This window comes from Lichenostomus cassidix, chromosome 8, assembly GCF_008360975.1.
Source record: "Lichenostomus cassidix isolate B80296 chromosome 8, HeHo_3.0, whole genome shotgun sequence".
In the NCBI taxonomy this organism is placed as follows: Eukaryota; Metazoa; Chordata; class Aves; order Passeriformes; family Meliphagidae; genus Lichenostomus; species Lichenostomus cassidix.
Window position 1 is genome coordinate 13,624,354 of NC_139489.1, and position 27,332 is coordinate 13,651,685.

The window sequence follows — 27,332 nt, forward strand, 5'->3', positions numbered from 1 at the left end:
GTTTCTGTTGTTGTATTTCCCTCTGTATCTACCCCCTTATTTATCTGATTTTGAGTCCCTCCAATATTGTTTGTGTTGGGTTTTTGTTTTAGCAACAACTAACCCCAGATCATGGTTTTTTCTGATTTGATTGCCGTAGATTAGTCATACCTCAGCTGATCTAGTAAGTGTCATTTATACATCTATTTATATATGTGTGTGTATGTGCATGCATGCACTCAGGTACATGTGTGTATCTTTCTCAGTCTGCTATGAATGGTGAGGCTCTCAGAAAACAGTTTATGTTATAGCTGAGATGTGAGTTGACATTTTTGATACAATAACTAGAAGCATTTAATATGTTTCCTTTCTAGATACAGCTGTGCACTTTCCAGGAGGAATATGGTTGGCTGTTGTAGGTATAAAAATAGTGGAATTCTAAATTCAGAAGTATTTATTTTGAGATTTTCAGCCAGAAAGTTTTTTAGTCACTTTAAGTAGCTCAGTTCAACTTAGAGTCAGGATTATGTACTCTCGATAAAAGCAAGGTTAAATTAAAAGAGGAAAAAGACAACTTTAAGGAAGAAAAAATGTAGCTGTAATACTTAATAAAAACTGGCAGGTTTAAGTGTATATTGGAAAGCAGGTAGCAATATTTATAGAACAATACAGTCAGGGAAGACAGATCCCTGGTACTGACCCTGACAGTGACATTTGCTCTCCATTTTAGGTACTGGCTGATGGGTTAACTGGTGCATTTTATCTGTGTGACATTGGTTGTGTGTGGAGCATGATGAGCAGCTGAGGAGGGCTGTGTTGGCCTGTTCTGGGCAGTTAGCAGAATTGAACAGAAAGAGGATGGGAAAGAATCAAAAACTAAAACGTTAATATGTTTGTGTACTTGAAATACCCTGTTTCTTGGTAGGAGGCTTCAGCCCCTATGAACTACTGGGATATAGCCCAGGACCAGCAAGGTTCATGTTAGCAGCAAGAAGTATTTTAAACAGAAACTTTACAATCTGCTAGCTGCTGCTCATTTTCATCAAGTGTGATTTCATCAGCAAAACATCACAGCTGCTTCTGAGTAAAACACAGTAAGCAACTTGAATAGAGCCTTAGGACAGGAACTGAAAAAAACACCTGTCTCAATGAAATTAATATCAGTCCATTGTGAAGACTGAATCTAATGAAGCCAGTGGGAATTTGGTCAGATTTCAGGCTCAAGTAAGTCTGGCTAATTCCCATTTTCAAGAATGATTTATGCCACTGTTATCTTAATCTAGTTGCCATATGGGAAATTTGGGCTGCTTCCGATTGCCTAAGTACTTTCTTTAGAAGCAATCTGCCCACGTAAGTGACTCAGGTTTGCAGTGCTGGATGGAGCTGCACTGAGATGCTCTAAAGACTTGGTGAATATCTGCATGTCTGTGGAGGTTTATACAAACCACACCGAACGAGTGTACAGGTGTGCTTGTTGCCTCAGGAAAGGCTCAGTAAACAACTGCTCACTGCTTTGTGTCCTCATTCTGCCACAGAGGTTAGTCCACCACTACCTTGCAGGGCCACAAATGAAGCACAAAGAGTAACAAAGGAAACCTTCTGCCTAATGCAATAAATTTCTTACAAGGTAGAAAGGAAGTTGGTTTTGCAGATCTGCGTTGTTTTGAAAAGAGGTAAATGCTGAAATGTTCAGTAAGATTCTTTTTCATCTGTTGGTAGGGAACTGTCATTTGGAGATGATTGGTCACTTTCTGAAGTGAAATTGGATGAATTTAAATAGTTCTTTTACTTACAATTTTTACATTTATATGTAAGTAGTAAATAGTCCAAAACTAGCTTGTTTTTTGATGTTGCTCTTTATTTGCCTTTAAAAGGTACATTAATAAATTAAAAGCACCTAGCAGTGACAGAAGTAGCAAGACATAAGCCCGCAAGTACAATACAACACAATCTAAGAAGGCAAGCGAAAATGTCCCCAGGAAAAGCTAGAAGTGTTGTAAATAAAGCTTTCAGAATTGGCTGGTGAGCAGAGAACATCATATCTGGGACAGCTTCACTCTGTGGTATCATTTTTCCTGTTGTTCAGGAGGTAGCTCAGGTTTGTGGGCAATTCTCCCCTTGCATCTATTATGCCCTGCTCACCAGGGCGAGTTTCTATCTTGAAAAGCACCTCAAAATGTCACACAGTGCACAGCATCTCCCCCATTTTTGGTGCCTGTGAATTTAATGATTGTACCTAAAGCAATGCTGCATTTCTGCCAAACTGAAGAGGTGCAAAGGCAACTGAATTGCAGTTTTTAGAAGTTACTTTGAGCACTTCCCATTGGATTTGTACTCTGTCACATGGAAGTCTGTGAAAATGACACTTGGAAAAAATGAGAGCAAGGGCTAGAAGCTGTTGGAAGCTGAGCAGGATTCCTGTTGCAAATGTAGTGGCCACCATTTGAGAGATGAGAATTGTTGGCTGAGTTGTTTTATCTCTATGTTCAAAGCTATCACCTGGGGTAAGTAAAGTAAAATATGCATTTTCTGTCTGTCTAGTTTTCCCTACCCCTCCCAAACGTAATAGGGCTACATAGGTTGACTCCTGCCTGCTTAGAAGTCATGATAAGATTATCAGAGTAAAGAAAACTGTTTAATTAAGCCTACAGAGATAGCCCAAACCCTCAAACCACCTCAGTGATTAATGTAAAAGTACTATAGTAACTATAGTCTGATGAGTAGCAGCAGCAGTCATGCAGTCAGAACACATGCAGAGAAAGTAGTCAACAGCTGTAGCTATTCACACTACAAAGGAGATATGAGAGATGCTTTTTTTTTTTTTTTTTTCCTCTTTTTCATTTCCTGTGCAAAGAAATCCTGATTCTGACTGATTCCTGTTCGGTTACTGGGTCATAACCTCAGCTCTGTAGATCAGTATGGCATGAAGGGGTCAGGACAGATTATGTCAATGAAACTGAAGAAATATTAATCAATAGGATATACAGATTTGCTGATTTTACATGTCAAAAACACATTACAGGCATCAAATTTATTGTTTCATTAAAAGGTCTGAGAATATCTAGTTTAAAAATGAATTGACTGTAATGTTTCCAGCTGGGATTTTCCAAAGAGCTTAGGGGATTTCAGTCTGCAAATCACACTAAAATTCAGGGGCAGACTTTGATTTCCGGTTTCCTGAGGATCCTTTATAAATCCCATGTTCAGGAGTTCATAGAGGGAAAAGTAGTCAGCAATGGAAGAGGCCAATAAGGAGTAAATATTGATAGGAAAGCCATGCTATTAAGTTTATCAGGAAGGTGTGAGTATAGCCAAGAGATTTAGTTTGCCTGGGCAGCTGCCAGTCCAAATTTCCTCTCATCTCTCATCATCTGGCCTTGTGCTTCAAAAAACTTCTTCCTGCCAAGTGTGCAAGCACATGAGCCATAAGGAGCTTCCACTGGAACCAAAACCTGAGGGGGATGAACACAAACACAAAGGTTATGTTTGAGACATCAGAAACTGCAGCTATTCACCTCTTTATAAAATCATGCCCAGGCCACTTCTTTCTTTTATGAACATCAGGGGTAGATATTGATGTTAGCACAAGTACAAGTGGATCTATAATGTCCACCTGAAAGAGTGCAAGGATAGGAGAGCATGGTAGAAGAATCACAAGACTTTGGATGGAGACTATAGCATAAACAGACTGTAGACCATTGACATCAAATGGAATAACCCCATATCTCTCTTTCATGTGAAGACAACATAACAGACTTTCAGCTGGACCTGGCTGGCAGCTAGAGCAGCTGTAGAGAGAGGAGCAAATACATCTCATCCCCCACCTCTCACTCTCTGCCTGATCCCAGGCTTGTACCTCGTCCACTGTTGGACCACTCTGCTTTGGCTCCTCATGGCTCCAGAAACATCCCTTTGCTGCTCCCTGAGACTGCTGGTCATCTGTAACCTGGGCTTAGCCTACAGCCAAGCTCACTGGCTTGTAAGCCCTGAACCAAGGATGCTCCCAGGCCTCAGTGGGGCTGCCAGTGGAGTAGAAAGAACAGCCACAGTGGGCTTGCTTTTTACATTGCCTGACTATGGGAAAGGATGCCACGGTGCATTCTGCTTGGGTAAAACTGCACAGGTTGACATTATAAGTGAGAGTCAAATTCAGTGGAGAAAACAGGAGTGAATTTTCAGACAGTCTCTGTTACAGATCCTTTTAATGTCCAGAGTATTGCACTTCCACCTTTAGCTTTTATCAACAACACGAGAAGGCAATTATTTATCCTCCTTTTGTAATCAGTGTAAGTCTTTCTTAGAAGTAATGTAGAGCTTTCACTGGGAGTGGGAGAGAAAGTTTGCTCACTTTAACTCTACCATATGCAGAACTGCTACTATATTTTAAAGTCTGAATATTTCTAAAGAGGGCAGTCAAGTTGTGTTTGAAATATTTACTTACTTCTTTTTCATTGGTCAAGCCTAGATTCTTCATGTCTACAACATTATAAAAAGTGTTGTTCAAGACGACTTCTATGACCTGTACCTGAAACCATGAAAATGAATGAGACAATGAATTAGGGCACCTTTTCAGTCAACCGCCTGGCAGGCTTTTCACTCGGTGTAAAAAAGAACAACGCCAACCCCCCAGTACAGTTGATCAAATGCAATCTAGTGAACGTGTGTAGCACACCTTTCACTTTTATTCAAATGCTGCCAGGCACTGAGTGATGTTCTCCCCCATTGTGTTCACAGCTGGGGAGTTTCCAGTCTTACTCAGAACTTACAGAGGAAATAATAGTCTCATGTTGGTCTTCTCAGTGGTGCAATTAACACCTACTATTGTCAAAAATAAAACATCATTAGGAGGAAAGAAGATACCTGTGACACTCTGGAAAGGACATGCATCTGGATACAGTTGACAGTTTTCTGGTAAGAGGGTGAATATTCCCCACAGTCAGGTGGTCCAGCAAAGGCTTCAAGGATACATTCACGGATTTTCTTCCTGGAGGTAACACAGGTTCTTACAAAACCTTGTATCAGCTGTCTTTGCTTAGGTCCACAATGCTCTACTGTGGGGTGGATTTTGTTTGTATTTTTGATGTCTTTGCTGACAAATATATAACCCATGGGATTTGTGGAAAAATGATTTGTCCTGTCACCCAAATTATGTTTCCTCTCCCCACCACTGCCAGATATATAATTCACAAATAGGTTTTGTTAAAAGTATTAAACATATTAGTTTTTTTATTCTCCTAAAGTGTTCTGTACTGAACACAGAACTGTTCATTTAAATCCTGTCCACTGATGCACCATCAAAGAGAGGAGAACCCCTAAGACAAGCCTCTCACTCCTTGTAAAGAGAGCTTAGTGCTGCCACTGAGCTGTGAGTAGCTGGCACACAGCAGCTGCAGATCTGGCCCTTAGACATTCTGTATTATATAGAGGGACTTTGTGAGCATAGATTAGGGAATGAATGTTACTTGATATAACATGTACCATATGCAGTTAAAGTCAAAATCCTTGCATTCGCCATATGACCATTTGCAGAAGAGCTCTCCGCATAGAATCCTGTCATGCCTTTCGGGAAGGGTGGTGTGTTCATTCTTATAGAAGCCTTCAAATCCAGACTGCGTTGTCTTCATGAGTTTCAGGTCCTTAATTCCAGCAAAGACAATGAGAGGACCTGTGATTGAAAATTATAAGAAAATATGTGGACCTTTTCCCACAGAGAAAGAAACTTGTGAGTTCATACTTGCATTGCGAGCTCTAGAGCCAGAAAGCAGACAATAACTTCCTGCACACTGATACTGGCAGAAAGGTAAGAAACAAGACAGACACTACAGAGCTCAAGTCTAGAAAATGGGGAATCCCATCAAGTGATCTGCAGTTAAGGAAAACTGAGGACAGACTTTATCTCACTTGCTTGGGACTGGGACATGTTTCAGGCTGGCTCTCAATGATGTCAGTTTAGGAATGGCTCTAAAGGGAAATGAAATAGGCTACTAGTGCTGTGGTGTACAGCAAGAGGTGTGGTGCCTTTTCCAAGAACATAGACAAGTGTAAAAATTCTCTGTATAAACACAGGGCCTTGGTCAGTAATTTGCTTTAGATACCCATCCTGTTGGGAGTTTTGCATCCCTGAGAATAAGAGCCAGGAGCCAATGCAAATCCCTGCAATTCAGGGATTTGAGCAGGAGCTGGCACTGATACAGATGCCACCCACAGGTTCAAACTGACAATGCTCTTAACCACTATTTCTGAAACATGCTGTTGAGGATCACTGCTGCATGGGTGGATCATTGTCTTCTAAAGACCAAGCAGTTGTGACCTGAACATTTTCTTCTGACACACCTTTTCAATAGCAGCTAAACAATTTAAAGCAGTCAGTCATTTGGAGCACACCAAGCTGGCAGCTGAGAATGTTACTAACCAGAGCTGCCAAAAAGCTGATTCAGAAAAGAGAAACTTCATTGCATGCAGGCTCATTCAGGGCCTGTGCAGATAGTGGCTGAAGCTCAAGCTGCTGGTTTTGTGCTGCTCTTCATGCTCACACCAGCTAGTTCAAAATTAATCCTTGAATATGTCAAGTGCATAGTAATCCTGTCTTAGACTTGGAAGACTGACAAATTTTGTCTTTAAATTATGTAATTGAAGGAATTTATACTGGAAATAATTCCACTGTGGTAGACATTTCTAAATTGCATGGTTGTTTAGAGCTTTGGGTGTTTTTGAACTGCTCTGTGACTGGATATAATTGAAACTGTATCTTGTCTATTTCTTTTCTTGTTTGTATTAATTTTTATTTTTGAATGAGTCTAAGGAGGTGTAAGTATCATTTTGCCTGTGTCTCCCTTTTATTTACTAAAGTTTGAAAAAAAATCTAAAGAAGATACTGACTTTGGACAGGATATTTTGGGGTTTGTTCAGATCTTGAATAATTTATCATTTGGGTATCTGGCTCTTGACACACAGGTATTAATGTAGTGCAGATACTATCAGTGAACCTGGGGACATATTTATCTTATATTCAAATACTTAGCCTTGTTTGAAAGAGCTCCTTGCAATGAATGATTGACTGAAAGGCTGGCTGGCTGTGCAGCAATCAACCTGACACTCACTCCAAAGGATACAGCACCCAGGGAGAGTTTCCAAGGTGAACAGCTCATGCTGTGCTTTCAGGAGGCTTTATGCTCCTGCTGTCTTCAGTTGACAAATGTTGATTCTGTTAACTTACTTACGATGTTTTGAGTTTCCAGAAAACTCTGAGCCTTTTATCAGCTAATATAATGGCAAAAAAATAATTCTATTAAACCTCACTAGTTTTTGGGTTTTTTTTCATTATAAGAAAATTGTTAAAAGATAGGATTAACTGAGAAATGAACTCCCATGTCTGGCTGATAGGTGCATAGGAGGTTGCTAAATATAGAGAACATTCTCTTAGAAGAAAAATAAAAGTGATTTGAAAATCTTCACTTTGGTTATTGTTCACTTAGGCAGGGAATTCTAAAGAAACAACTAAAGGGCTACGTGAAGAGAAGTCTAAGAAGGAAAGGTGGTTTCTTCAGTAAGTCACAAAGGCTGTTTGTGTAGAATCTGAAATGGGAGAATTTCATGCTAAATTTTCATGATTATGAAAAATTCAATCTACATTAAAAGCAGCAGCTTTTTGAGAAAGTATAAACTTTCTTTTTTCTTTCTTTTTTTTTTTAATTCAGGTGTTCTTATTAACATTTTCAAGAAAATAATACTACTGAGACTGCCAAAAGTACAGCAGTAGTTAACATTACTAGTAACATTAAAAAAGATGAGGCCAAGAGGCACTGGAGGCTTGTACACACTTTCTCTTTTCTTTCAGCAGAACACAGGGATGGTGCTCAGATGAACCTTTCAAAATTCATGTACTGTCTGCAAGTGAAACTGGTCTTGCCACTGGTTCTTGGTAGGATGGGAAATAGTTCTAAGTTACATTAGTGCAGTATTGATAGGTACTGAACTAATGCCTAAATCCTCTAAAGCCACTGTGTGAAACCATGTAGGGCCTCAGCTCTGTTCCTAGTAATCTGGGAGATGTGTTAAATGAAACACCATCACACTGAGACTGAACTTGGGCTTTTCTTGTGAGCCATAGCAAGTAGAGATAAATTTTACACTCCTTTTGGAATGCTGATTTATGGACAGACAGGTGAACTTGAAAGCCTGACTTTTAAGTATCACAAAACTCTTGGTTAAGCCAAACAGTGCTTCGTTTATGCATGGTGTGCAAAAATAGTAAGCACACTCTGAAGTATTTTCATGTGAAAAATGGTTCACATATAGACCTGAGTGCTCACAATGTTCAAGCTAGTCTGGCTTGCAGCAATGAAATTGCTTTCTTAGAAATAAAATTTGGGCGTGTTGACAGGGAGTTGAAAATAGTTGCAAACTAGGCAATTGGCCTGCAGCAGTGTCATAGGAGATCATAGGAGATGATCTAGTATGTCGTAGGATGCAGGATATAGTGTAACATAGCAAAGTAAGCAGCCCATTCTCGGAAGGCTATGAAATCCTGTGGCAAGATGTAACAGTTCTTCTGGATGTTCTTTTGTAACCATTCCATGTTTGGGATATATATGCAAATGTCAGCTACATTAGTTCTTTAGCCATGTCTCACAGATGAAGAATGTAAAAATTACACTATAAAAATGCTCTTTGGTTTAGACCTCTGGAGCAGTTTGGCTGTGCCCTAAGCCCTGTAACACCTGTAGCTATCTCTAAAGACATTTTCATCTCTCATTGGCAGAAATATTTACAGAGAAGTAGGGGAAGTTGCCAATTCTTTTCTCACCATTCCGGCACTGCTCAGCTTCACAAAAGCGGATCCCATCAGGAACACATATGAATGAGTGGATGTGGGGAACACCATCCTGCAATTTAGAGCAGACATGTAAGTAAAAGTGCTGTAAATATTCAGTTAATTTGAAAACAGAAGCTAAGAGAGTGAGGAATGACTACAGCATAAACAAATGGAATGTATTAGTATTTTAGATACCTCACACAGACGTTGCCATGGTACTTCTTGAACGTAGGTTTTGACGTATGCCACTTGGCAAAATGTTGTCATGAAGTGATTGCAGATATCTATAGCAAATTGCTCTAAACTTGAGATCTAAGACAGCAAACAGTATTATTAGAAAGATGCAGTTATCTCATGTACAAAAGTAGATTTTTCTGGTTGTTGTAAGTATTTGGGAAGAATCACTGTGGTTAAAAACACATTTCTCTTATTTCTAGCTTGGCTCACTGTGCCCAATCATTTGACCAGCTTGCAGCATACGCTGCAAATAGCAGCTACAGTTGTGTCAAAAATCTCCCATTCTGTGGTACAGTGAGCTGCAGGCCTTGGACTAAGAGAAATTGCTGCAGAAGTCTTATGCTTTGAGGATATAATGGTGAAATAATAATTTATAGTAATTAATTGGATTGATATGGTGATATTCTAATTAAGTTTTACAGGGTAAAGATGGGATTTCAGTATGAAGAAATTTAGTGCTACAGATTGTCATTATGATATATGCAATTGATGGCAGAGAGCACAGAAGGATTAAGAGGAGGCTCATACTTTGAGATCTTCTGTTTAAAATACAGTATGAGTATAATGCAGAATTATGGGCTATTGAATAAAAAAAAAAAAAGACATAGCTTTTATATTACAAATCCACAAAAAACAGTGCTAGCTCTTGAGAAAAAAAGGTTTTGGAAAACTTAAGAAAGAGTCCACAGGACAAGCAGTGGATGAGGAAAACTTCTCTCTCAAATCACTGAAAATGACTTTGGTACTGATCTGATATGCCAATTGGAAATAAAAAGTTAGTATAACAAATACTTCCAAATGAAGTTGTAAGAAGCAGCAAGGCTAGTTAAAAAATAAAAAAATACCCCATTTTTTTTAGCCAACACGAGGACAATATTCTTTATGGTGTCTGTAGGTATCACAAGAGAGTTGTTTCCTTCCAGGTACTCCTGAGCAGAAGTCAGCCGGAGATGTGTACACACTTCCACTTCTTTAACACAATCCTTCTTTCCCTCTTTATGAAGGCGAAGGAACTTAATTGTATTCTTGCCATATTCACAGTTGAGGACTTCTAGGTCCTTGATCTGCAAAGAAAACATGTGGCAGTCGTAAAGAAACACAGTGGAGGCCTGAGTTATACTGTCAATGAACTATAAACAATGCTTATGGCCTTTATTCTTGTGGTTACCTGTGATAATGAGAATATTTTCATTATAAATTGCAGAGTCCTGATGGGAAGAAAAAATGCTTTCGGAGACTATTATTATATTAGTAGCAACTATGATAAAATTTTAAAATTTTCTGGGGAACAGATTATAGAACAGGAGTCACAGTGAACTAGTTTCTCATTGGTCATCTTTGAATTAGTCCTGACTATATAGACCTTCACTGAGTCTCTTCTTTGGGATCACTGGTTTCATTTGCATTAAGCCCTATTATTAAGTTTTACCCTGCTTCTGTCAAACACACCCCAGTTACACATCTCTTTCAGTGCTGGAGAGACTGTACTAGCAAGGTGACAAAATACTGCAAAGGTTGTGAGGATTGCTGTTGTGCTAAAATGTCCAAAGCTCATTGCACTAGACCTTCCCTGAGGCTGAAATATCCCATACTCGGTACCAACATCTTTTAATGTAAATCAGCCCCTTTTAACGTCGGCATAATGGGGACGGGGAAAGAGCATTTTACACTCCAAAATATAAATTAAAGCTTTTTCTGTGTGTGTTGCTAGTAGATTATCAGATGGGAAATTGCTCAATTCAGACATGTTTGTTCCTAAGAGAAATGCTGCTGCATTTAAAAGATAGTTTAAAAAACATTAACTAATAGCAAGTAAATTACTTTGGTTCAGAAATGAGAGCATTTCAGGGCTGTCAGTCCCCAGGGTGACCGCGGGTGCCCAGGGGAACCTTTCTGCGAGCACGGTGCGGGGACTGTGCTCACTACAGGGCTGGGCTGAGCCATAGGGAGATGGAAATGATGTTGTTTTGCTTGTCTGAACACCAGGTTTTATCAGATAGCTGTAGAAAACTGGTACATCATGCAGCACTAAAAAGAAAACAAAAAGCGTTTCGGTATCTGCAGGGTGGGGTGGGTTTTTTTAAAGCAGAATACCATGAATATTCTAAAGAGTCAAAATATTTTTCTTGCCAAGCAATAAGGTGTCAGCTGCCATTTTGTTGCCCAGAGCAATCGCGGGCTGTTTCCGGCAGCTCGCAGGAGCCCTTGGCCCTGTGTCCGTGCTGTGGGAACGCGATGAGCCAGGCTGGCTGCGCCGTGCCGGCAGCGCCCGGGCGTACTCGCTGTCCGTGGGCAGGAGGTGACACCAGCTAGCTAACTAACTAACACAGCACAACTTCTCCTTTCAGAGCCGGCTGGGGCTCGTCCTGCGCGGCCGGGACACCAAAATGCCCGCGGGATCTGCACGGTGTCTCCCTGCTTTGCTCTTACTTCTCTCCTCCGTGCCCCTGCGGGCTGCTGAGCTTTCCTGCAGGAATGAAGATGGGCAGGCGGTGGATTGGTGAGTAAATGCCGTGCTGGGTGAGTAAATAAAGACAGAGATTACACCGTGGGAAGGGGGTGGGTAACCCAGAAGCATTGCAGAGCGGTCCCTGGTTCAGTGCTGTTTGCCTGTGTGTAGTGGCTGAATTCTGCATTTGAAAAGGCTAGGGTAAGTTGTTGAAATGTGACTTCATTTCTCGGAACCAACCACCGTGCTGCACTATGACTAAGCGTACAATAATCACCGTTTTACACGGCGTTCATGCCTCATGATCAAAGGGAGCACAAGCTGTGTTGGGGTGCCAAGGCTGCGCTCCCTGCGGGAGCCCCGGAGGCACCGGCCGGGTTCAGGATCCAGCACACAGCGGGCAGGGGAGACACCGAGCGGGGAAACAGCGAGCGGGGAGAGCACCGCATCTGCCCTTTGGCTGCTGCTGAGCAGCTCTGCTGCCGGCACTGAGGGGCAGTTTTGCTGAGCCGCCCCAGGGCTGGCGGCAGCAGCGTGGCCAAGCCGCCCGTGCCCTGTGCCTGCAGCAGAGCTCTCTCGCTGCCGGAGCTGCCGGCACGGTACCGCTGGTGCCACCCCACTGCCAGCAGCCAGCCCAGCTTTGCGTATTAAGTGAATAATTGGATTAATGCCCTTTGAAGATGAAAAGACGCGAAATACAATTGCACAGTATCCAGCCCAGGTTTAAGAGTGACGTGAGGGCTCTTTCAAAAGAGCACATAAGCTTCCTGAAGATAAATACCAACAAATTTCAAAAGAAAAGTATTTTTCACATGAGCAACGATTAGTTTGGGTACAACTCCTAAAGCAGTACGCCCATCCCTTCCCGTGTACCCAGACTGCAGGGCAGGCAGGTGCTCCTCATGCCACCAGCAGGCTCAGGCAGGAGCACAAAGCTGGTTTTGCTCTGTATTGGCATAGCATCAAATGTGTGAGGGTCTAGTGACTTGTCACCTTTGCCAAGACCTTTCTGGATAATGCGATTTTTTCAGGAGTCAGATTCTTAGTTGGTGCAGCTACCCAGCAACTTCAAAGCTCTAAGATATTTCCTTTCTCCCTTAACTGTGAGCAAAAAGAAACTTTCAGCATCCATTTCTTAAATGAAGACAATTTTTGTATTAAAAATCTCTCAGAAATTCTTTGAAATCTGTGACTAGGAGTAATTCACCTGTACCTCCGTGTGAATGCCAGTGACGTGGGGCCTGTTCCAGGAGGGCACTTGTGAGTCTGCACAAGCAAATCCATATTCCCTTTCACAGATTTAGCAGGTAGGACAGGGGGATTTCCTTTTCAATGTGCCCTGGTCAAACAAAGTGAAACTTGCCAGTCTGCCAGGGTTATCCTAGTTTATTAAGAAGAAAGAGTCAGCTTTGGTTTCTGGATTTCAATGCTACGAAGCTGACAGGAGAAGCAGAACTGAAACTGCTGAGGAGAGCCTCCTCTTAAACAAAAGATGTCAATGCTCTTTCAAACAAACAGCGCTGCAAGTGTTACTTTCAGTTAGCAAGAGGTTTATGTGAGTTTCTACTATGCAGTGGTTTCATCCCGCAGCATTCCACAATTACTCAATATTTACACACCCTTTCATTTGCCGCTGAACCAGAGGAATCTCTTGCTTTATCTGACCTAATCCCATCTGTGCTCCCCATCTGGGCCAGCAGCTCCTTCCCACATGCAGTGCCCAGGCAGGCAAAATTCTCTCCCATGTTTTCATTCCACTCATGATCTCATCCCACCATCCTCACTGCACCTTGCACAGGGGCTGTGGGAGCAAATGGCTGTAGGATTGCCGCTCTAAGGAGGGCTCGGTCTTTCCTTTATTCATCCAAACTCACTGGATTCTGTGGGAAGCCTTCCCCGCAAATAAAAGCCAAAACTGTGCTTTCTGAGAAATGCTAAGTCAAGGTCTGAAGGCATGATGCACATTTTTTGTTTGGAGATTTTTATTGGGCGGGAGGGGAAGAAGTAAGGATGTGATTACTTGTTGTAAGTTGATGTTCAGTTCAGTCACAAGCAAACAATGTGACAATGGTAATCGGGTCTAAGCGGATTTGCTTTTCCGTGGTTCTCAGGAAAATAACTTTTACTCTGCTCCCACAAATGCCTAAGCTCTTGAGAAATTTCCTGTGCACAAATTACAGTAAAGATTTTATAAAGCTTTAATTGGTAATACACTCAGCTGGCTTTCTGGAAAGAGCCAAAACATGTATCCAGTGGGAATTGGCAGGCAATTTCCTGATAGCTCAATGACTAGCATTTCGTAAGCATACATGCTAAGGTGGATTTGTTAGATGCAAGACTGTAAACACTTCCAGAGCATAAATCTTTCAGTACATTTCAAAGTAGTTTGGAAAGGCTTCATCTGCTAATTCCTGGATCAGCTCATGCTACTGTAACTACTGCTATTCCTTTCCTTTCCAAATCTTCATTTCAAATCTTTATTTCAAATAAAGGGATTGTTTTGATTCCTGGTGCATGTATAGGCACAGACATCTCTCCCCAGCCTAGTTATGTAAATCACTCTCTTTGTGATCTGTCATCAGAAATTATTTCTCCTGAGATGCTTTTGGGAGATCATTCAGTCAGTGGCAATGCAGGTGGATTACCAGTACCACCACTGCTGTGTGTTTCTCTTCTCTCTGTACATGGATGTTTCCCGTGGATTAAATGTTCTTCTCTAGCCAAATGCTTTCCTGCCACTTCTTACCTGTGTTCAAAGATGTCTTTTGTGACCAACTTGAGACTGTAAGTCAGCTAGGCAAGGTTTATTCCTCCTGATATACTTGAGGGGTTAAGCTCAGACTGCAGTTTTGTTAAATAGTATAGATTGAAAATAATGCCACTCAGTCCTTACTGTTGACATTAATAGCAAGTTACTCAATTACAGCCTTCAGAGAAAGTGGCTGAGTTAATTATATTGTGATTAATCCCATGGATTTGTGCACTGGGAAAACTTGTTTGCTTTATCAGGAACCTCAGTATCAACTGAGCCATTTACTGACAATATTGAGTACTCTACAGTTTTGAAGAGATTTGTGTTCCTGGCTAATGGTTTGAAAATTCCCAGTCTGCAGCAGTTCATCAGAGTTCAAGTCTGTTATGAGAAGTAGGATTGGAACATTTTATCACATTGCTTTATACTTATTTTGTGATGGTGAAACATATAAACGTAATGCATTTTTAAAATTTCAATACCTAATTTTATCTATTTCATATAAAGCCATACTTAGAAAATATATTAACACATACATTGTAAGACTGGGTTTGGGACCTGAGGTTCTTTGCCAGAGCCAGGAGCAATAGGGATTTCATGGACTCAACCAAGACTACCTCAGATTCTTTAGGGGTACCAACAACAGTCTGGCCACAGCAACAGGAGTGTGGTGCTGAATCAGCCTCCCTTACTTGCTAAGAAGCAGAACAAATTGCTGCCAAACTGGAGCTGGTTCCTGGGCTGGGTCATTGCTTTGAGGCTGGGATGTCCACACTGCTCCCCCTCCAGACCAGGCATCCCTGCATTCACCCTTCTCTTCTCAGGGAAGGAGATACTGATTTACACATTCAAACAGGGTGGTGGTAAAAAAATAATTGCTCTTCCCTGTTGCAGGTTCGCTCTTTACAAGTTGCCAAAACATGCCAAAGGTCAGATTCCTGTGCTGGGACTGGAATACCTGTACATGGATGCCCTGGCTCCTCAGTGGCAGCTTGGTAAATACCTGATCAACATGACACAGGGTGCTCTGGGACAAACACTGCAGCAGCTGTATGAGACATATGAATCCAAGGCAAGTGACGTTTAATTTTTGTTAGTATGGTTACTTGGTATTATATGCAGGTGAAATGAAAGCAGCCAAAATAAGCATGTAGAGGTAAGGCCAGGCCTGACCAATAGATCTGCTAAAACACATCGAGGAGAGGAGCCCCTTGACAGCTGGGCAGATTGTTTGCAGTTTTGGCTACAATTAGGAATAATCCTCAAACTTCTAATTTCTAGTCAAGCATTTCATACACTTAGAGTATTGCCCATCAAAAAAGGGGTGTTCATACACTCTCCCTTCGGCTTCTTTTCTGCAATTCATGTTGAGCAATACCCAAAGGTCTGAACTCAGACCAGGATCAGTGGTAATTGTTACAGACACTTGTTCTAAGCCCTCCTATGTGCAGGTGTTTCACACTCTGACTCAAATAAAATCTGCATTTTGATCTTCCCACTGAAATCACTGTGACTGCTCCAGCAGTGATGTGCTGCTTGGTGGCCTTCTTACTTTGCTCCCACAGTCAGACACCTAATTTATATTGGTGTGAAGTGATTGTAAAATATCACAAGATCTGCCTATAATTATTTTTTTCACATCTATGTAGTATTGTTTTGAGTCTGGGTGTGTCTGCATTTCTGCTGTGGATTTGTGGTAGGGTGCAATCAATTTGTATGTAGAAGAGACTCCCAGAAGTCACTCTAATGCTGGCAGCCCAGAAAACTGTCCTATCCCAGGTCTCACTGTAGCTGTAATAAACTGTTTACAAACTCACAGTACCTTGGAAGGGGAAGCATGTCCCAACTCTTTTGAAGGTTATGGGGAAATAAGGTGCAGCTGTATGCAAATATTTTGCAAAAATCTTTGCTTGTCCTTCATAAGAACATTTGTCATGCCTATTTTTATTCAGCAGATATTTTCAGCGGATCTGACTGCTAAATCAGAGAGAGGCCAAAAAAACAGAGGGGAACTTTGCAAGCAAATGCCCACTAAGCCCATGTAAACTGTCTTAGCAAGCATATCCAACCCTTGGGAAAGGGCTATTGCAGTGATTGAGAGATCTTCCACTTCATGTCAGCTGAGGTCCTAATGCTGAGTCTTCAGGTTTATATTTCTGTAATGTCTGTGGAGACTGGGTCAGCTATGCTGGGAGCAGGATTAGGCTAATGATGTTCACACAGAGGAATCCAGAATTCTTTCTTTCATTCCCAGCAGATGTTTGTTAAATGCCTTCCTTTTACTGACTGTTGTGTTTCCCTGCAGAGGAACACCACTGCGTACGCGATATACAACGATGAGATCCCTGAATCAGACTCCAAAGGGGGGAAATGTGGACACACCAAAGGTACAGGGAGAGTCCCAAACTGCTATTTTCTCCTTCCTAAAGTTGTGGATAGCATCTACTCGTCTGTCTGTTTGTCTATCTGCATATCTGAAATTCCTGCCTAAAGCAAAACAGAAGACTGATTTGCATGATGTGTGGTTTGTTGTATAGTTACCTATGCTGCAGCTTCTGTTTTGGTTTTGCTATGTCAGTGCTGTGTGAAGTATCTTGGGACTTAGGGACTCTTGATTTCAAGAGTTGAAAGTAATACAGGTTCTTTTAGCAAGTACAAATCACATCATCCTGTGCCTGATGGCAAAGCAGTACAAGATGTGCAGGAAAAGACACCCTCAAGAGAAACCCCTCCAAACTTTCTGGGGCAAGAAACTGCTGCCAAGATCATTGAAAGCACTATAGGATGCAGTTACAGAAAATTAGGACTTTAAATAAGTGTAAACTGCAGTGGAGGTCTAAATGTTCCCCTGAGGAAGCAAATGGGGTTTGCCCAGCCTGAAGTGGAAATGAGCACATTTTGCAAGGCTGTATTTTCAGGCTGCAGCAATGGGCACAGCTCAGGAGCCATGATCCATCCTGGAGGGGAGAAGCATAATCTGTCTCTCTGCTGCTTCCCCATGGGGGAGAGTTTGGTCTGTGAATGAAGACACAGTGCTGACAAATCTGTTTCCCCTTATCCAGTGTATATTTGAAGTGAAGAAAAATGAGCAATGGAGAGAGGGTCGCAATCACTAAATCGTCAGAATTTTTGAAGACAATATTTGAGCAGAGGAAGAGGTTTTGAAAGGATTTTTTTCAAATGAAACGTGACTGTTTGAGTTAGTCTGTGCAGGAAAGAATTAATGCAATTTTAATAAAATATTAGCATCTCTTATGGTCTATTAATCGACTCTAGAACAGCTTACTGTAGACATTAACACATTGAAATGTGATGTCTGCAGCAGCAAAACCAAAGTAGGGCACAGCTCTATCTTAGGGGTTTTTTCCTCCTTAATTCATTTGCAGTAACTTTTTTTTCTCTTTGGACAGGATTTCTGCTCTTGGACAAATCACAAGGCTTCTGGGTGATTCACAGTGTGCCTCTGTTCCCTCCCGTCCCCGAGGATGGTTATGGGTATCCATCTAGTGGGGAGTCCTTTGGACAGACAGCCATCTGTATAACCTTCAAATATGACCAGTTCACACAAATAGGTATGAAAAGCTTCTCCTTAAGAAAGCTATTGTCCCACTACACCTCTCTGCTTTTCTTGAGGCTTCACCTCAAAAAATTCCTTGTTGTTGACCTTTGTTGTCATATTGGGAAACCAAGCAGGGCCTGGAAAGAATATTCTGGGCTCAAGTTATGTTTATCCAATGATTTCCTGTGTGAATGTGGGAAATTCACTCTTCCACTCTGCTTTCATCTCCCCATGGGGACTATTAGGATAATAATAGTTACAAGTGCCTCTCAAGAGTAAACTCAGTCCATGCATACAAAATGCTTTGGAAATACAAAGTAGGATGATTAATCATTTTTAACAGTAATAGCTTATTCAGCAACAGTCATCTGCAGTTCTGAAAATGTAAGGCAACCACTGCTTGAGCTGTAGTAGTAGCCTTGAGTCATCAGAAATATGAAGTATGGAATAAATATCACCTAGAATTTTCCCAGGTATTTCTTTGCTGCAAAAATCGCCAATACTAAACATATAAAAAGCCCAAAACCCAACAAAATATAGCTGCAATATTCAGAACTGTCTGACAGTGATAACTGATACTGGAATCCTGGAAAGGGACTATTGCAAGACTTTACATTAGGTCCTACTGGCATGTTCCTCAACTGTTTTCGTACTGCTTTTTCCCTCTTTCCTCAGTTGCAAACCTCAAATCATATTAATGAAATATTCATGCTGTGCAAATTGCCAGACTGGCCACACCTCTGAGCTATCCAACCCAGGTTCCTGTTTGTGGTAGTGCATCTATGCATATGTGTAGGGAAAGAGGCCAAAAAATGAGATGCATACACTAATGCTTTTCCTGCCTCATCCTCCCAGCTTCTGCTAATCAGTGGTTCAGGGGTTTCCTGAGCCAGAAAGACTGGAATGTTCCTGATGGACTGGTCTTCCATGAACTCACCTAATGAGCCCATTTGTTCCTTTGCTCTTTATGCTATCCATGGCAAGCACTTGTACAGTTAAGCTGCGCACAGTTCAGAAAAGTAGATTTCTTCTCCAGATTTAATGCTGATGCTGTGAAAGTCAAGCTCTGTTCTTTCTAAACCCAAACTAGACCCTTTGGCAGCTCTTCTGTTTTCATTTGACTTGGCAGCAGTAACTGACTGGAAACTACTCCTGTAAATACAGACAGGTTTGGATTTACATGTGATGTCTGAGTGCTGTGTGGCTGCAGAGAGGCATGAAGATGAGCATGGGGTGGAAGTGGCAGTGAACCAAGACCACCAGTTTACAGCTCTGCTAAGAATAATGAGGTGTAAGTGGAAAACCTGAGTGTACTCTCCCAGCCAGTCTTCGTGCTGCAGGGCCAGTCAGACTACAAAGCAATTACACAAATTTTTGGTTACTAAAATAAGATACTTTGACACTTCAGTAATGCAGGAGATAGCCTGTGAAGATTAAGAAGGATTTAGGTTTCCTGTCCAAGACTGAGCTTTGCTCTTTTGATAGCTTTGCTTTAACCCATTTTAATTCTGCCTGTGTTCATTTCTGTGGGTTTTTCTCAGACCAACAGATGCTGAGTTATAATCCAGGAATCTACAGCTGTTCCATCCCTGACATCTTCCAAGATGATCTGCCAAATCTGCAGAAGCTCTGTGCAAAGTCCAGGCTGCCCTCGGCCCCCTTGCACCACCTCTCCAAACTCCAGTCAGCTCGTGGGGAAACCTTTCTCCACTTTGCAAAGTCACACTTGTTCATAGATGGTAAGAGAACCTGTTGCTCTCTCTATAACACATTCTCAATTAATTCTTAAAATGTGAGTTAATAAATAATTTTAAAATCCGTATTTTCTCTGAGGGGGGAAAAAGTTCAGCTTCAGAAATAAATGTCACAGAGGGGCAAGGATGGTGTCCCATCTTAATGTTCTCTCAGCCCCACAAAGCAAAAAGGTGTCTAGTCCATCCTAAGGTTTTCAACTATGGGATTTTCAGAAAATTTATTTTCAATTGTTCAACAGTAACAACAAAGAAGAAATACGGGGTTTGAATCATCTGGGGGTTTTTTGTTATGAAGAAGAGTTTCAATTTTTTTTGTCCTTTCCCCTTTTTCCTGCTGTTTGTTTGTAAGAGGTTTTGTGGAAGGACAAAAAATAGAAATGAACTTCTGAAAAAGTCAAAGGGATGGGGCAAAATCCCCTCTGGCTGACTTTATGCATTACAATGACACGAGCACAATTTAGATTATGCTTTTCAGTCCATTCTTAAATGAAGGAGCATGAAACACTGATTTCCCACACCTTGTGTTGTTCCACAGATATCTATGTGGCCTGGATGGCTCAGGAACTGAAGACTGATTTGTTGGCTGAATCCTGGCAGCGTTCTGGCCAAAAACTTTACTCAAATTGCTCTCTCTACTACCACGTCTACAACATAAATGTAATAGGGATGCCATTGAACTCCACCTTTCATTCCATTAATGATCATTCCAAATGGGCTGTTTCCAGGAAATACAAAGATCAGTGGACCTGCATTGGGGACTTGAACCGTGCTGCTGAGCAAGCTTGGAGAAGTGGTGGCTTCATCTGTACCCAGAATGAACAGATCTACAAAGCCTTCAGGCATTTGATAGTCAACTATGAAAGCTGCACTTCTGCTCCCAGAGTGCTCTAACAAACCATTCCTCCCAGCCAGCACAGCCCTCATTACATGGGAAGTGTAGGAAATGTTTCCCTTGAAGGGCTCCTCTCACCATCCTCGCTGGAAGGGGACGGGAGGGACACTGCTGCATGAAGCTGCACCAAAGCACATCTCTGTGAACACCCTGCACAGGCATCCCTGGGCAACTTGGGAGTGGGGCTGGATGTGGGATGGGAGGGACAACTCTCTTCATGAGCTGGGCTGTCAGGACTGGACAGGTAGCAAGGGATAAGTACCCCAAAATGCTTCAAAATTGCCCTGGGTTTCTGGCACTGTTGAGATAAATCACAGCATTTCTGCTCAGCTTGGGCTGAGTCTCTTAAAGAGCTGAGAAAATCAGATCCAGACAGGAAGATGAGTAAATCCCTGGACAGGAAGGCTTTGTTTTTACATGATTCATTTTTAGAGAATAAATGAACTTTAAATCATTAAATTATCTGTAACCAATAGCTTGGGAATATTGCTAGTGCTTTTATTCATGTACAGCAATTTTATAAACAAATAAACGTCCAAAATATGAATAAGCAAAGTAAAGAGCAAAAATGGTTGACAGTTTCCCTCTTCCATCTGTAGAGTTATTTGTGATTATTTACAATGTTTTTTGGCTGCCAAAGGAAAAATGCAGACAATTAGGAAAAAATATAAAGAAAAGAGAAGAATATATTTGAAGAAAGTTGTTATTTAACCTACCTTTTCACATTACAACAAATGTGGTTGTTAATGTTCAATATCTCCATTCTCAAGCTTAGGACCTGAAGTTTGCATGGACTTGATACAAAGAGAAAGCTGTTCTGCGAAATCCTGACACTCTTGTGTTCAGAGGTCAAAAGTGCATATGTATTTAATACATTCCTAAATATATTTATACTTTTCTATCTCATTTTTTTCCTGAATTGCTAATATAAACTCCACTCTGGAGAGTTGGCAGTCCCACTAATATTTCTGTTTTGCTGTGTTCATACTTGTGTTCATAGCTGTGTCCTTACTACTGATTCTCCACAAGAGTGTCTTCAAAGAAAGTAGGTAAAGAAATGCCCCAGAGCTGCAAGAGGTTGCCAAAGATTTCCTTCCCTTTTCAGCCTGAACAATCAACCAAACAACAAAGTGTACAAAATGTCAAACAAATTAGTTTGAGAAAAAATGTGTGCATATTTCTAGAAGAGATAGAAATAATGTATGTGGTCTGCATAATGAAGGGAATTGTACGGGAATAATTAGCCAGTCTGCATCAAAGGTAAACCTCAGTCTCATAGCTCAGAGAAAATGGGAGTGTTGCTTAGATATCCTGCATGAAATTTTTTTTCTTTTTTCTGCATATGACCCAATAACATTTGCTAAATAATTTGCTTGATACTGTTTTTTCTCTGATGCTTGTCAAATTGTTTTACATGCTTACTTCTCGTTGTTTTGCAAACTGTGGTCAAGAGGCACCTTTTGTGGCAGTAAAAATGGTCAGTGACACAGAACACTGCACCATGGGTTGGTAGGGCATTATTAATTGGTAGGGCAAAATTAATTTCTCTTGCCTATCTTTTCATGGCAGACAGGAACCTAACCTGTCTGTCTGAGCTCTTCTATCTTGCCCATAAGTTTGTGTAAGCCTGACCTCAGTGTACAGGACTGGCAAGAAATCCTCCACTGGAGACAGTGCTGGCAAGCTCGGTGTGTGTATGTCAGAGAGCACCTGGGTCTATGGCACAACCTGTATTTCTTGTGGTATTTTCAAATGCTCAGCCTCAGCATTTGGGTCCAATATGTTTGGTTCAATAGCAAAGAGTCTCTGTCCCACTGGTTGTCACAGCAGCATTGCCAGCTCCCTGCTCCCCAGGCCAGAAGTCACCAGTGCATCACTTGAAATAAGTGTTGATTGCTGTTCTTAATTATTTGGTCAATTAATAGCTGTCATAAAGTTTTACAAGACTACTTAAACACTCTTCTTTCATTATACCCAAGACTGGTTGCCTCCATTTTAGCTGTAACTGAGGAAGCATAAAGAGCAGTTGGAGGATGCAGAGAAACAGCTGCACCATGCAGCACTACAAGCACCTCAGCAGCCTGGCTGTGCACACACTCATTTCAGTGGTGTAGCAATAAAAAGGCTGCAGATCTGGTTCTCTCATTTTTTGACTGTATACAGCTTTAATTTAGTTTTGCTTTCATTGTGTAACTTACGTATTTGCATATCCTAATACTTCTGCTACACATGTTATGAAATATGGGCAGACTCTTTGTTTCCCAAAAGAGACTAATAATCAACAAAATAAACCACATAGATTTTTAAAGGGTTTATAACTCTAAGTCTTCCTTTGCAAATGCAAGACCATAAGCCATTTACCTAACCTCATATGCCCTCACAGCATGCCCTGTGATCAATTGTTAATACAAAATATTTACTTTTTGCCTATTACATATCTGTATAGATATATAAATGAAATTTTTAAATTTCGAATATGCTGTTCTGTTTTAAGATGCCAGACACTCAAGCAGTATCTGCCTGTCCCAGTGATCCTGTGCTGCTTTTGCTGCCTGCTGCAACCCTTTTGACTGGACAAACTGGTTCCTGCAGAAGGGGACATGTGGCATGGGGGCCTGCTCAGCAAAACTGACTCTGCAGAAGGGCCCAAACACTCTACCCTGGAGAGGGAAGAAAGCTGCTCTCTGGAAACCTGGAGTCTTCTCAGCATGCAGGTTTGGCTATTTTGACCCTTGGGCTCTGTTCTAGTTAGACTAAATGAGAACATTTATTATGCATGAAAATTGTTTGCCGAGGGAGTGGGAGAGGCCAAAAGCAAACATTATTAATCCACTAAACGTTACTGTACTGCAGCCAAGTTTGTAACAAACACAGCAGTAGGGATGGTTGTTTGGTATAAATTGCCTTGTAATCATTTCCACAAGCTGAGGCTCGGTCCCAGCACGCCTGACACACTCGTAGGGTGCAGGAAATGCAGACACAACCTCTCCAAATCCAACCTGCCACATTTCCACCAGCACATTGCCTTCCCTCCCCACAGCTACCAGCACCCCAGAGCAAGGGCAGGACTCCGTCTGCCTGACACTGCTCAAAGAAACCAGCTGATTCTTCTGCAAACCCCTGTATCCCCAAGGATGTTTCTCTGATGCTGGTAATTGTGTGTCAGTAGGGCAGTAGTTTGCTGTGTTGGAACAGTGCAATTTTACAGACTTAATGCAAGAGGTCAAAAGATTAGACACTGAAGAAAAGCTAAAAATATTTTTAAAAATTTGAAGGCTTAAAAATTTAACCTGTGTGAAGTTTAATTCCAGGTGGGCAATTACAGTACTGGAAAACAGGCAGAGGCTCTGCAGCCTGAGCCCACTTCACAGGGCAGCCTTTGTGTTAGAATTGCTTCTGATGTCTCCACAATGACTGAACATACCCTGAGCTCTTTTGATGGGAGAGATGAGCAATGTATTGGAGAATTTCTCATGGGCACTGGGGCTCCATGCCAGCTGCCTGCCAGCAATTGAAGCTTTGGGACAAATTGAGCTGGGAACCTTTTCTACAAGGCATGCTGACATGGCCTGGTGCTTGGTCTTGTCTCAGGGGTCCACAGGTGTACCTCTGACTAATGAAATGCTCAATAATATCATTGTGGAAATTTTCTTAATATATCAAAGCATCTTTGGCGTTATTAGCATCGTCACATAATTATCCACAGAGAAACTTACACCCATATGTTAACGCCCAAATAAATTATTGTGTGGATTTCTTTTATACCTTTATTTTCAGTTTCTGGGAAAGATACATCACTGGGTACTTAATATAGTAATTGCTTCAGAAAGTGTAAGCTGCCCATGCCTGCAGTAAAATGTTCAGGAGGCAGAGTGGTGCTGGCAGCGTCATGTGAAAGCTCAGTAAGCCAAAGCCTAACTGTGCTCACAGTGTGATGCAAGAATATGATGCACTTCTTTAGTTTCGCAAGAGATTTCTTACAAAGACAGGAATTAAAAAATGAGAATGGGGATGAACAAGAATTTGTGTTAGACTAAGTGTGAAAAGAAACCTTTGTTAGCAGGGAAAAAATTCTTCGTAGTACAAGGCAGAAAGCCTGATCTGAAATTCCAAGCTAGGATAGCAATATTGGCATATTCTAGATATCCTGATAACCTGAGTAGCATAGCCAAAGCTGACTTTTTTATTTAGACTGGAGATACCAGATTAAAGATCTAATCTGCTGAATTTTCTCATAATCCTCATGAATTTGGCATGAATGCAGTAAAAGAAGTTGTGTTTGAATGCAGAAATCAGCTGTAGCACTTTAAGATCTTGGCTTCAGACAGCATGATACAATTTTTTAATGTAGACCCATTGTATGCTTATCTTTATCATCTTTAAATGATTCATCCCAGTATTGAGAGTATGCTATTCTGTGCATATATGATATGTTCATATTGTTGAAATTGTTAACTACAAAACATTAGGACTTGAAAAATATCACTTGCTTTTTATAAATAGCTGTGTTACACTTTTACTCAAGTTATTTTAGTAAGTCCTTCTGATTTTATTTTTTTCATTTGTGTTTGCTTGACATTTCTAAACAAGCTATCTGGTGACTATGCTGATTCTTCTGTAAGATGGATAAAAGTAAGGAATATTCTTCCCTTCCTTTGATCACTTTGCATCTTGGGAACTGCAAAGTGATGTTCCAATATTCAAAGGAGCAGAGCATAGTATTTAATGTTGCATGCTGGAGTGCTGGCAATTGCTACAAGTGGCTCACTGTAGTACAGTAGTACCAGCATTGCCTCATTTATTAATCATAGAAATGTTGCATGCAAATTAGCCACAGAGTTGTGCATCATAATAATCCAAAAATCTGTCTTCACATGTATTAATGCCCGCAAATTAAGGGTATCATATTATAGCACTGCACGGTTTCCCCATTACATTTCAAAACCTGCCAAAAGCTCACTAAAAGCTGTGTCACTCAGTGTTTTCTTTTTGTTGCTTACTTCTGACTTTCAAAAGAGTGAGAGTGTTTAGCTCCAGGGTGCTTTTGTGTTTGCCTTTTTTCAGGGTTCTTTTTGGGGCTAACATTCTGCCAGCCAAATATCAGTATTTCTCTTGCTATAGTGCAATATAAAAATGTATTTTTGCACTGGTATGAACATGGCAAGCACCACTGTCCTCCACTTCATGTTGAGGACTGAAAATGCCCAATACAATTTCAGGAACTCTTCCCTTCCCTGCTCTGAAAGCTGCTCCTGACCTTGTAAATAAATTCTAGGCACTGTGCAAGGAAGATCTTGTCTTTTAATCTCTTGCTTTCTAACGACTCCAAATATTTCTTTTGGGAAAGTCACAGAACTGACAATTTCACATTTTGCAGAGACAGACCATTTAAGAAACTCTGCACAGAAAATAGGGACAATTTGTGCAGTTGCTTGCCCAACCATGCACCAACCTGCCAAAGATGGGAAGAAAGAGAGAAATGGGAGCAAAAAGAGTTTGCAGGAGAAAGAGAGAAAAGGGAACAAGGCAACTGACGGTAAGCAAGAGAGGGGAAGCAAGGGAAGAGCAGAAGGAACATTATGATGGTCAACACCAAGGGGGTCAGAGTCCCTGAGTGTGGTGACAGAGAAACTTTAGGAGTTAGCTGTGCAAAAATCCAGTTAACAGGATGTTTCATTTACAGTGATAGTTACCTAACATTTACTCATTTTACAGATTCATTCTCCGTAGGCTACACCACAGAGATAAAAGCAAAAGGCATAAACTAAAGTGACTTAGCAAAGTAGTAAAGAAACACAGCACAAACCAACACCTGAGAAAGTCATTACCTCTGTTTCCAAACCTACAAGAGGTGGGGTAAGGCAAAGTCAAATGCATTAAACAGGTAAAAGTAGGAGGGAGAAATTCGTAAGCTAGGCTAACCAGTTTGAACCATACATATTTGAACAATATGCTAAACCATTTTTTCAAAAGAAGGAAGCTACCATTAAGGTTTAAAGCCAATTTACAAATACAATAAAAAACAGATGCAAAACATTCACAAGGGTAACTTCATATCATTTCATTACAGTTGGTGACACTAAAGTGAGCTGCATTCTTGTAGCATTGAGAGTACTGCAGGCAAAAAAAAAAGTAAATACAAATACAAAAGAAGGTAAAAAGAACATACATAGGGATAAGCAAACTGATGCCTTTAACACTTTGCTCCTGGGATCATTATTATTATGGGTATTTTGTACAACAGATGGCCTTTTATTGTCAGGTTAAAAATCAAGCTTTGTGTAGAAACCTTCCCAGTTTTATGTTTTCTTCAGTTTAATCTCTGATCCTACTTTGCTTTCCTGCACTAAACAAACCACCACTGGTCTAATACAGTACTTTCTCACTCCACTGAGTCAAAATCAGCAATCATTCCTGGGTATTACTTACTGTCACTTGGCTCATGGTGGCTGTTTTGTCACCTGCTGGTCTCAGATCCCACAGAGGAATACAGGCAGTGTAGAAGCTGTAGCTCTATAAAAAGTGTCATCTTAATATCAGAGGAGGAGCTAGGCATAAGGGGTTGGCTTCACAAATGTAAATATTTCATAATTTATTTAGCAACGTGGCTTTTCTTTTTCCCCCAGGCAAAAACTTTAATAAAGGAATAGGTCTGCAGCAACAAAGGAAACAACAGGAAAAAACAGAGACAAGGACACATCCTAACCCCATTAATATCAGTGGGAATTTGCCTTCATCTTTAGTGGGAACAGAACTTCAAAGACACAGGAATCACCCATACAACCTGAAGGGTAAAATGTGAACCTTCCACAGTCACTGACACAAACTGTGTTTGAGGGTGGTGGTGTAGTCCTGACACAATGGAAATGTCCCCAGCAGGAGTTGCACAACCTTG

The 27,332-nt window shown here is 41.1% G+C and overlaps 3 protein-coding genes across 7 annotated transcripts in view; 2 read left to right on the forward strand and 1 right to left on the reverse strand.

Moving 5' to 3' along the window:
- SAMD13 (sterile alpha motif domain containing 13) overlaps window positions 1–8,881 on the forward strand; it is a 26,811-nt gene extending 17,930 nt beyond the window's left edge. The window contains exons 4-5 of one of the 4 annotated variants that reach the window (XM_085067950.1): window positions 7,459–7,525; window positions 8,741–8,881. In XM_085067950.1, coding sequence (XP_084924076.1) covers window positions 7,459–7,525; window positions 8,741–8,760 — 87 coding nt within the window. In that variant the 3' untranslated portion in view covers window positions 8,761–8,881. Of the gene's footprint in view, window positions 1–7,458; window positions 7,526–8,740 lie in introns of those variants that run through there. The other 3 variants (XR_014853738.1, XR_014853737.1, XR_014853739.1) reach the window with 3 other exon arrangements.
- Window positions 1,817–26,963, reverse strand: LOC146433869 (uricase-like). 2 transcript variants are annotated; one of them, XM_085067944.1, is made up of 8 exons: window positions 26,867–26,963; window positions 9,877–10,095; window positions 8,990–9,106; window positions 8,786–8,864; window positions 5,458–5,644; window positions 4,840–4,963; window positions 4,421–4,504; window positions 1,817–3,431 (listed from the first exon to the last, which is right to left on the reverse strand). In XM_085067944.1, the coding sequence occupies exons 1-8, from the start codon at window positions 26,879–26,881 to the stop codon at window positions 3,300–3,302; spliced, it is 957 nt and encodes a 318-aa protein (XP_084924070.1). In that variant the 5' UTR covers window positions 26,882–26,963; the 3' UTR covers window positions 1,817–3,299. The 2 variants fall into 2 exon arrangements, with proteins under 2 accessions (XP_084924070.1, XP_084924071.1); XM_085067945.1 differs by lacking the exon at window positions 26,867–26,963 and having other exon boundaries at window positions 9,877–10,110.
- On the forward strand, window positions 11,354–21,006 carry DNASE2B (deoxyribonuclease 2 beta). The gene is made up of 6 exons (XM_085067952.1): window positions 11,354–11,531; window positions 15,127–15,304; window positions 16,538–16,619; window positions 17,643–17,804; window positions 19,333–19,530; window positions 20,081–21,006. Exons 1-6 carry the CDS (start codon window positions 11,419–11,421, stop codon window positions 20,434–20,436), a joined length of 1,089 nt encoding a protein of 362 aa, XP_084924078.1. The 5' UTR covers window positions 11,354–11,418; the 3' UTR covers window positions 20,437–21,006.
- Window positions 26,964–27,332: the final 369 nt, after the last annotated feature.